At 36.4% G+C, this 10,816-nt stretch overlaps 2 protein-coding genes across 3 annotated transcripts in view; both read right to left on the reverse strand.

Annotated features, from left to right (window-relative positions):
• The window catches only part of LOC107043240 (synaptic vesicle glycoprotein 2B), a 7,637-nt gene extending 3,856 nt beyond the window's left edge, over positions 1-3,781 (reverse strand). Inside the window, exons 1-6 of the mRNA XM_015264630.1 lie at positions 3,652-3,781; positions 2,468-2,689; positions 1,130-1,292; positions 938-1,059; positions 482-720; positions 209-414 (exon numbers count right to left, since the gene is read on the reverse strand). Coding sequence (XP_015120116.1) covers positions 209-414; positions 482-720; positions 938-1,059; positions 1,130-1,292; positions 2,468-2,689; positions 3,652-3,694 — 995 coding nt within the window. The 5' untranslated portion in view covers positions 3,695-3,781. The remainder of the gene's footprint in view (positions 1-208; positions 415-481; positions 721-937; positions 1,060-1,129; positions 1,293-2,467; positions 2,690-3,651) is intronic.
• A 2,189-nt stretch (positions 3,782-5,970) lies between these two features.
• Positions 5,971-10,071, reverse strand: LOC107043212 (pyruvate dehydrogenase E1 component subunit alpha type II, mitochondrial). Of its 2 annotated transcripts, XM_015264579.2 has the most exons (7): positions 9,887-10,071; positions 9,656-9,673; positions 8,698-8,934; positions 8,093-8,311; positions 7,413-7,661; positions 7,077-7,325; positions 5,971-6,794 (listed from the first exon to the last, which is right to left on the reverse strand). In XM_015264579.2, the coding sequence occupies exons 1-7, from the start codon at positions 9,935-9,937 to the stop codon at positions 6,606-6,608; spliced, it is 1,212 nt and encodes a 403-aa protein (XP_015120065.1). In that variant the 5' UTR covers positions 9,938-10,071; the 3' UTR covers positions 5,971-6,605. The 2 variants fall into 2 exon arrangements, with proteins under 2 accessions (XP_015120065.1, XP_015120067.1); XM_015264581.2 differs by lacking the exon at positions 9,656-9,673 and having other exon boundaries at positions 9,887-10,066.
• Positions 10,072-10,816: the final 745 nt, after the last annotated feature.

Genomic DNA, 10,816 nt, shown 5'->3' on the forward strand with positions numbered 1-10,816 from the left:
TACAAACTCTGGTCATCAACTCTGGTTTTCAGTTGAAATTGGAATTGTTAATTTACACAATAATAGGATTGCATTGACGATTTTTTCTTAACTGGCAAAAATCTTCATGCAAAGTTTTTCCTCCATTTTCGCTTTTTTTTTCTCTCCAGAAGCCTCTTGATTCTAAATTCTTTTCCCAAAGATTCAGTTTTTTTAATTCTTCTCTTACCCACACATATTTGTAAAGTAAATTGTCCAGCAGAGAATGGCATAGGTAGACAGTGGAGGTGACGATAGTGCCTTGACTTGCCTCCACGCATTCTTCAACAGTCTCATGATGACGAGTAGAGTCGAGGGTGAGTCAGTGCTCAATTCGTCATCGTAACGGATGTCTTTCTCTACGGCCTCCTCCGGTGATGCCCAGAGTTCTATCACCTAGGAATTGAGTTATCGAACAATGATCGAGGATCAGGGGAACGAGGCAATGAAGGGATTCACTCACAGGATACTCCGATTTATTCTTTCCAGTGTTAATCGCGAAAATTTCCCTCACGATTTCTAGGGCTTCTCGATTTTGCCCTCTCGCCAGAAGGAATTTCGGGCTCTCGGGGTATCCGATGAGCATCAGACCCATCACGAGGGTTGGGAGGCCCATCAGCGCGAGGAAGAGCTGCCAGGATTTGTAGATAATCCCGTTGAATTGGAGGTTCACCTTCAAGGGAATTATGATCCATGCTAGACCTATTTCCCCCAGAAATTAATTGGGTTTAAACGTAATTGCTTGATTATCTCGAGAATGAGTCGGCTCAGGACAAAATGTGATAGAAACTTTTCTGTAGGAAATTAAATTCTCTACAAAAAAGCCGAACAACATTTCGCTGTAAAACCACTCATTAGAGGGGTAATTAGGACAGAATAAGGGAGAAGTCGATGAAATTAAATTCTGAGATCAATTTACCTGGAAGAATCAACCATGCGAGCGTCCAGAAGAATCCAACGTAGCAAATACTCTTGACCCGGTGTTTTGATGAGTGAAATTCCCCCAGATAAGTGTAAATTAACGAGCCCGGTGCGCCGATCCTTCTCATGAAAAAAGGTGGCAATCAAACAATTGTCTTAATCAACGGATATGATAAAAACCGTTACTCACGTGAAACCGTTGATGGCTCTGAAGGCAACGAGAACGTGAAACGTTTGGGAAAAACTGGATATAAATGTCACGATGCTGTCGATTAATAGAGTCCACACGAGAATTTTCTTGCGGCCGTACGCATCCGCTGAGACTCCCCAGAAAACAGAGCTCAGAACTCCACCTTGAGATGCAATTGAGAAGAATTGAATTCTCTATTTTTTTTTTTCATAATTAGCGAAAAGAGGAAATTATTTGAGTTGATGCCCTCTGAGATGATTGTAGTGTAGGTAATTTTCGAGTTCATGATGATGATTGAAGATATTTTGTGGAGGATTTAAGGATGTTTATTCAAAATCGCAAGTTTTCAAATAAAAATTGATTTTTTTTTCAACTGAGAGATGAAGTTATTCCCTTTATCTTGATAGAAATTTCAATCCACCAACCGATATTTATTATTTGGAAATGGAGTGGATAAAATGTACCAACCGCGCGCTTATATGGGATAGAATCATTCAAATATTTCCTCTTTTTGCTTGGGTTTTTCAAATTTTTCCCAATTTTTCTCTGGCCATTGGATTCAGTATAGTTTTGCACATTACCTTCTATTTTTATTTTCTTTTTTTTTATTTATTTTTTTTCATTCTATATTATTTTATTTTTATTTTTATTTTTATTTTATAAATTTCAACATAAATCCCATAAGAGTCCGTGCACAACAAAAATTTGTTCATTTATTTCTGGCGAGACTATTGCGATTAATTTTTTTTTAACATCAAAGAAGTTTCTATGTTCTGCTATCAGCTAAAAAAAAATTATAGAATTTTCCTTGAAAATGAAAAAATAAGATTTGCTGAAAATGGCTAAACATCCTTAATTTCCTACGAAATGTGTCGCTTGGACACTAGTTCGGGTTGACCTGGCTACAGACAACATCGGCTATTTGCCAGTATCAGGTTTTGTATGCAGGGATTTACAGAAATCATAATCCCATCAAGGCGTTTTCCATTTATCATTGGAATCTTATCTTGATTATTTTCTCAGAGCGGCAAAGGCATTTCCCAAACAGTCGAAAATTAGGGTAGATAAAGTACGGAAAATGATGCCCCGTCTCGAATTCTTCGTTTCAATATTGACATTTCTAATGGCTTTTTAGTCACTACTATAAACAACAATAGAAGCGATAAAACGGTAAATTGAATGTTGGGAAATCTCATGGAAGAATTCAACAGAAGAATCTAGTGCTTTCTATTTCTATGAGAATTCCATCGACAAATTCGACCCGTCTTCTCACATTCTTCACTAATGTTTTTCTCCGGCATAGATCTTTCAATTTTAAGAAATTTCAAATAATTTTACCAATGAGGAAGGCGACGTTGAGGAATCCCTTCTGTTCAGAAGATAAATTCAAATCGCATTCGGCTGAGGGAAGTATGTAAGCATTGACTCCATTCTGCAATGCAACACTCAGGAACATCATTCCACAAAGAAGAACGAAACCATAATGAAATTTTCCGTATCCACATAGTCTTATGGCGGTCTCGTAATCTGTCTTCTGGTCCTTTGATTTCGATTTCTCTTCTGCTGATCAATTCAGATATTTGTATCAGAGAATGGGAAAAAATAGGGAATTAATTGAATGCGGAAGTCATCTCATGCCAGTGAACGTTCTTTTCCATTTTCTTTTACATAATTTTTGAGTTATTGTTCTGAAAATTGCGTAGACTGCACTCTAATTGAATAACAATTGCTCCGATTATTCCCGCAAATTCACTATGATCTTCATCAAGGTCTTAGGAATACTCGATCTTTTTATAAAAGGATTATACCCCGTGGAAATGGAAAATTTACGTTGGGACACGTGTTGTGCATCGCTTACTGCGCGGGATATTTCGATCGAAGTGATTGGGATTGCGATCTGAAAAGTTTTTTGTGGAATTGACAGAATTATATTTGATGACACGTCTGAAATTATTTATTGCGAATTTTTTGATTGAAACAAGTTGCAAAAGTTCGCACGTTCGTTAGAAATATTTTATTTTTCTAATTTTGGAATTATCGCAGGAAAGAGTAGAGCTAGAAAAAAATCTTATGAGACATTTTTTTGGGAAATTTCACGAGCTACAAAGAAGGTCTTATGGTATTTTCCGATAAACCTACTGGTTTCCGAGATATTCCTTAAATAATACCGACACCTTATTTCAAATGTTTTTAACGAAATTCGGGAGTGATTACGAAAATGTCAAATATATCGAAAACGACGAGGTTTATGAACAAATATCATAAGATCTTTTTCATAGATCTCGAAATTTTCTATAAAAATTGGCCGTTAAAAAATGCTGTGAACCCTTTCGTTCACAAGATATTCGCGAAATAAATTCACTAAATAATTTTCAAATCACGAATTGATCGAGGAAATTCGTGAAGAAATAAAATAAATGTCTGGCATTTCCTTCCTTAAATTCGAAATAATTCCTCACAGAAAGAAAATGAAAAAAAAAATTGCGAATAAAATAGAATGAAAAAATTTAACATCAACTCACCGATCGTAAAGATAGAGATATCCCTCGAGCAATCACTGACCATTTTGTCCCTCAATGTGTCTCGACCGCGAGTTGAGACAAAAGTGATACTAATGAAGAAGGTGAACCCACCTGCGACACATTCAACTCAATTTCGTTAACGTAGGAACATGCGCAGGGTCTCATTAGTCCGCACGCAATCCTCCGATTGTCCTCCAATTCCCCCAGTAACTTCTCGATCCGAGCATCACCTAGACTCTTGTTACATCCGATGATTCTGCATGGGGAAGGGATCCCTCGGAGGAACCAATTCAGTTGCAAAATGGTAAAGCGGTTTAAGTCGACTCATCTCCCAGTTGCGTTTTTGAGTAATATTTCCGAATCTAAGGGAGATAGCGAAATTTTTATAATTACATTTGTTGTAGCTCTCAATCGGCTCCACAAAAAAGGTTATAACAAACATTTTGCTATTTCCCTTAGATTTCGCGATATTCATTGAAAACTGGTCAATAGTCAAAATTGACTTGTACCGTTTTACCACTTCGCTACTGATTCAGGAGTGATCGTCATTCCTGTGCTAGGTTTTCATTTTCGAGTCGAGACATCACTCATGCCTTTTTTGATNCAGGAGTGATCGTCATTCCTGTGCTAGGTTTTCATTTTCGAGTCGAGACATCACTCATGCCTTTTTTGATAAAGATTTTTAATAAGGATAGCAGTCTTTCGACTTTTTTAAGGAATAATTTGGCATTTCTTGAATATATACTCCCTAATTAAAATTACAATTATAATTATTTCTTCAGAACCATCGATTTATTGTAGACTGTCATGCAACAATTAGTTTTATCCGTATGATACGGACAAAATAATATTTTTAGTGGTTTCCTCTGTGGAAGCAAATGAGGGCAGTTCCAAGATTTTCTCAAAAAATTTTATTTAAATATTGCTCAATAAATATTGGTTGGCGGCGAGATCAACATTTTTTTGTTTCAAGATCATCTTGGGCGTTTCATGAATATATGAGAAGGGAAGAAAACTTGAAAACAATTTTGCAACGGGTCCTCTGTTGGAACAAAGGGAGTGAACTTCGCGTATCTCTCCAAAAAATTGATGAAAAATACTTTAACTTTTCTCCTCTCATTTCCAATCTCATCATTAATTAATTTTTTCTGCAGTCTTTCTGGTTCTGTATCTTTTGGGTCGGTTTAAACATACGGGGCTGTCATTAATTTCCATCCCATGCCCTCGAGGTGAATTGCACGACGGAGAACACGTGAATTTTCGGAATGAAAGAAAAATCGTTGAGGAATTGTTCCCCTTTGTGGCATTCTCTCATTGCCTGACGTTTCTGCATGTATTTTTTATCGCTGGGAATTGTCATCAAGTGACATAACGAAGGAGCACTAGTTGGTCGGAGAATAAAATAGTTCATTTTGAGATTTTTGAAATTGGGATGATGGAAATTTGGGGAAAATCGAGAATATTTTTGCAGGGAAGGGATTTAGGCAAATTATCACACGCTGCGTGTAGTAGTGCGAATAGCCACGGCGTTGTTTTTTTTCTCGGGGTACATGGGGAAGGAGAGTATTCACTCATTAGCTACATTAGTTAAAGTATCAGAGTGGTAATCTGAAGGTTATGGGTTCGAATTCCGTCGCGGGCATTGCCCTTGATTCATACTGTCTTTCAATAATATATTGAAATAATAAAATTTTTTGTTCCATTCAGTGGCTGTTGTTTCGTGGTTGAATGAACGTCAGACCAAATTTTTTTTGCATCTTTTTTAGTGGACATAACGCTGGATCCGCTGTGTCGATTCTAAAAAACCTGGAATCGTTTTGAAGCATCTCTCATGTTCTTTGAAATAGGCTCTTACGTGTTCAGGTCCCATCATTTAAATACCTCAGGATGAATTTTGAAAGAATGTCGAAGGACTTTTTCGCCGGAAATTAAATTCTCTAAAAAAAAGTATACATTTTTATCTGCATCCATTTGTTTTGGACGAAATTGTAGAATTTACAAGTTTCATTCCACATTCTCCTCTGAATTCTCCACATTGATGAAAAAAAAACCTAAAAATAATACAGCAACGTGGTGTCCTCTGTTGAATTAACAAAGGTGGGACGACCAATCGATTTTCCAGGCTTTGACCTACGAATTGCTGATCAAATTTATGTAACAATCAGCATTGAGTCACTCAGACGTTTCAATTGGCATCGACAGTCCTGAATTCTGTATTTACCTTTTTCCTCCCCTGTAATTTTGTGTCATGAACGTTCATCAACCGTTCGAATCCACAACTTGGGGAATGATATTATGAAAATGAATTAATTCGAAATGTTAAACTTGACAGATCCCCACAGAATCACTTTAATAATTTAAATATGATCTCGTCGAACGAGAATATGATATTGCGATCAGGTACAAGACATCATACAATTGTATCATCGATTCGGAGATTATTATTCACGTACGATGCTCATCCACTTGACAATTCAGTGATAAAGTGACAATTTAGTCGTTAAATTTTTTCTAATTTCGGAATTATCTCGGTAATGAGAGATTTTAGAGGAAAATGTAATGAAAACATTTTTGTGGAGAATTGAATTTCCTACAAAAAATGTCGACTGACATTTTGACCTAAACCCACTCCTCACTGAGATAATCCCATAATTAGACTAGAAACGTTTTTTCATCACTTTCACAACAAAATTATTTACGTATTTACAGTCTACAGTGGCATAATCACAAGCAATCGATCGAATAATCATTATCACTGACTCCTCGTTCGTAATTAATCTAGTTGGAATTGTCAGCGAGATATACCGATCTTGCAATTGAACAATTACCTCGTGCACCAATAATCATCAATAATTCAATGATCAACTTGTGTCGTTCGTTCTTGACTTTTTTAAAGCAATGTTCTTGTCTCTTTTTATCAAAAGAAATTAACTAGTGATTTTAATTGAATTCTTTTACGAAGCGTTCACTGCTGGTCCCAGCCGGCTGTGCTTTAGGGGCGCAAATGGCGTTACGTTACGAATTTCTGGCTCTAGACAGTTGACGTAGACATCGGTTGTCAGCTCGTGGTTGTCTATTTCTTTGTCAGCCTTTGCGTATTTCACTCCTTCATCGATCTCTTTCCTTATTTCTGCTTCCATCGTCTGAACATTAATAAATCAAGGAATTTATCATCAATTTAATTGAACAATATCATTATTTTCAAGATTTCGTAATTTTTTCGTGTTGAAAAGGTCGATTATCTCGATAACTAGTAGTTTTAGAGAGAAATGTGAGAAGAAAGTTTTTGTAGAGAATTAAATTCTGCAGAAAAAAGGTTTCTACTAAAATTTTGGTATCCCCCATAGATCTTGAGTTATTCTTCAAGAAGTCATTGACAAAAATTTCCAGAATTTCTTCTTGAGTAATTTTATTGGATTAATTACCTTTAATTCATCGGCAGTGACGAGATTGGCGTTGAGAATTTTTTCCTTGAAACTAGTGAGTGGATCACGAGTCTGTCGAACCTCCTGAATTTCTTCCCTAGTTCTGTAACTAGTGCCAGGATCAGACATACTGTGTCCACTGTATCTGTAGGTGACAGTTTCCATGACGAGAGGGCCTTTGCCAGCTCTGCAGTAAGCCAGAGCAAATCTGGTGGCTTCCCTGACGGCTAGGACATCCATACCATCGACCTAAAGACGAACAAAATAATTAAAATCATTTGAATGATGAATTTTATTATTTAAATGATCAATTAATCATTTTTAATTGATTTTTACCCAAATTCCGGGAACGTAATCTCCACGAGTATAGTACTCTGTGCTTGCTGCAGCCCTGTCAGCACTGGTGCCCATTCCATACCCATTATTTTCACACACAAAGATAGCCGGTACATCCCACAATTTACTCATGTTGTAGACCTCGAAAATCTGTCCCTGATTGGCAGCTCCATCGCCATAAAGGGCTAGACAAACTCCACCGTCTTTCTTGTACTTGTGGGCAAAGCCTATGCCAGCACCCAGGGGCACCTAAACCAATTGATTAATTAGTAATCATGAGTGTAGCTAATTCAGTAGCGAAGTGGTCAAATGGTTTAAGTCAATTTTAGCTATGAAAATCAAAAATCAAAAATCAAAAATATTTTTTTCAATGAATATCTCGAAATCTAAGGAAGATGGCAAAATTTTTCTCAGAACCTTTTTAGTGGCACTCAATTCCCTCTACAAAAAAGGTTATAATGAAAATTTCTCTATCTCCTTCTAATTCGGAAATATTTCTGGAAAACTCAGCTAAAGATTAAATCGACTTGAACCGTTTGACCACTTCGCTACTGAATTAATAATTGGTGAATTAGTGAATTCATCTCATCAATTTATTCACTCGACAGACAAAAATGAATTCATTTTGATCGTCAATGAAACGAATTGTTGTTGATTTCGATGATTAATCCCAGACGAACCTGTGCACCAACGATTCCATTTCCTCCGTAGAAATTCTTGGCGTACATGTGCATAGAGCCACCTTTTCCCCTGGCATTTCCACTCTGTCGGCCAGTCAATTCAGCTAAAACTCCGACAGGGGGAATTCCCATGAGATATGTCCAGCCGTGGGCTCTGTAGGCGGTGATTACAGAGTCCTGGGGCTTCAGGGCTGCTGACATTCCCACTGCACAAGCTTCCTACAGGATAATTACATGAAATAGTAATTAAATTGTTTTGCAGACACGTGGAAAAATTTAATCTGAAGCCCTAAAACTTTCCTGGGAATTCTATTGAAGGAGAGAGACAACAGAGTTTGATTTTTCTGTTGAATTTTTCTATTTATAAAACCCTTGGGCATAAATTTTTCAACATTTTTCGCTTTATTTTTATTTTATTTTCATAATAAAATCGTAGAAAAAAGTTGAACCTTCGGTGGACCCATTCTTATAGAAAAACATTCAACAGAGTGTTTTTATATTTATAAAATGGCTATTCAAAAATGTTTAATAGAATTTTAATCGAACTCCGTCAGAAAATCAATAGAATTCTTTTGACAAAGTGCTATGTTTGCGAATTAATTTACCTGTCCGGAATAAAGATGACAGAATCCTCGGATGATCTTCTCCTTGTAAAGATTGCCAGCAGCAGTCTCCATTCGTCTGATGGTGTGTAGTTTCTTGTAGAGGTCGAGGGCCTCTTCCCTAGTGCAAGATACTTGAGTCGATGGGCCAGAGTCCAATTTATGAAGTCTGTAGGGCTTTGTCTCGAAAGAGGCCTCTGTTGCATATCCATTTTTGCCACTCGAGAACGCCGAGAACACCTTAATGACGATTTTTCAAAGAATTATTAACTATTGCGATGTATTCTACATCTCAATGGGTGCCAACGGTACAATGCAGTTGTTGTCTAAGCAATGTGATGTGATTTGCATGGATAAATAATTGAAACTCTTGATTTTCGAGTGGGAAATGCAATTATTTTCTTCTTAAATCCCCAATAACTAATTTTTTTAATGGACTGGGAGTCAATTTATTGCAGTGTAAAAATAATTGTGAGCACTAATGCCCTAAGTTCCTATTAAATTTAAATTTAATACGTTAATTTAGCATCTGTAAATGCAGTAATTTTTTGTTTTAATGAATTCAGTGGATAATGAAGGGTTTTAGAGAAAAATATCAAAAGATATTTTTTTATGCGACAGTATCTTCTGAAATTCTCCCGTGAAACTACTAATTTTCCGGATAACTCCATTATTAGCAAATTAATTTAAAAGAATTTTTTTTCATTATGCAATCATTTTAGGAAGGAGTCAAATCATAGAAAAAATAACTTTTGACAGTTATTATTTAATTACTAGTTTTATAAATTAATAAATTATAAATTGGTATTAATAATTATCTGGAAGTATAAATAATAGTAATTTATAATTGAATTAATTTGACAGTACTATGTATTCCCACTCAAATAAAAAATTTGACAAACTGAAGAATAACTTGAAAAAATAGAAAAATAAATGTTTCACTACATCGAGGCATATTTACCTCTTTCCATGTAGCGTACTAGTCGTAGCCAAGTACAAGGGACAAATGCATTCGACAGTACCCATGAAAAATAAATGGAGAAAAACAATTTTTGAGTTTTTGAATGTCACAAATATAATTAGAAAATAGTGCCTTGTCGAAGGTCACCCATAGAGACATAATGACGATCGACACATTGTTAGTTAATTGAAGTGATTGTTTTCGCGGTAAATTGAAGGAATTTTTACTCACGTTACGTCGTGAGGCCTCTTGGCCAATTTTTCTCATGCAATTAGCCATCATTTTGGTGATAGGTCAGTTGAAAAATTGAATAATCTCGTCAGATGGTGAGATTCTCGGCTGACCAATGGCACGAGTAAATGTAGGTTACGAGAATTTCTGGGATTTAAGGTTCTCAAGAATGACGTGCATCAGTAAATGGCGCTGTCACGAGATTATGAATGAGTTCAGTGGTGAAATGGCAAAACAGAGTGTTGATGGTATTGGTTTTTTGTGAATATCTGGACAAATACGGGAGTTAGAGAAAAATTGATAATGAACTTTTTTATAGCGCATGAAATTTTCTACAAAAAATGGTCCCATTATTTTTTCGCTATCTCCCTTAGGTTCCGAGATATTCGGGGAAAAGGATATCATCCTGTTTTACCATTTCACTACTAGATTTTTTTACCAACTCTTGTTCATCAATCGCGATAAATGAAGGGGGTGGGGCCGTTTGTACAATCTTAGATGGACACATTCCGTTTGAGGCACGTTCTAGGGAAAATGGTGACAGTATGGAAGGCGGTGGAACAGATGGGCACGGAAATTTGTGGTCACATTCGCGGAGGGGCAGATTCTGATGAGGTGGTTAAAAGGGGCTCGATATTGCCGATGTCTTTTGAAAACGGCATACCAACCGAATTTTCTAGTGCAGGGGTCTGTTGAGAGATGGCGGGATTATTCTCATCTCAAGCGAAATTACAAATTGAATCGAACTAGAGCAATAGGTTGTCAGCCGGAAAATATTATTCATAAACAAATGACGATTGTAAAATACTTGTAATTCGTTAATAGATGAATGTAATGCATTTTTCAGTGTTTAAGGATTACACAATTAATTAGTAAAAAAATTGAGCCGTCCATCTGCCTATACGGAACCCAAATTTCCTCAGGAATCGA

This window comes from Diachasma alloeum, unplaced genomic scaffold, assembly GCF_001412515.2.
Source record: "Diachasma alloeum isolate Michigan unplaced genomic scaffold, Dall2.0 Dall_scaffold_00557, whole genome shotgun sequence".
Lineage (NCBI taxonomy): Eukaryota > Metazoa > Arthropoda > Insecta > Hymenoptera > Braconidae > Diachasma > Diachasma alloeum.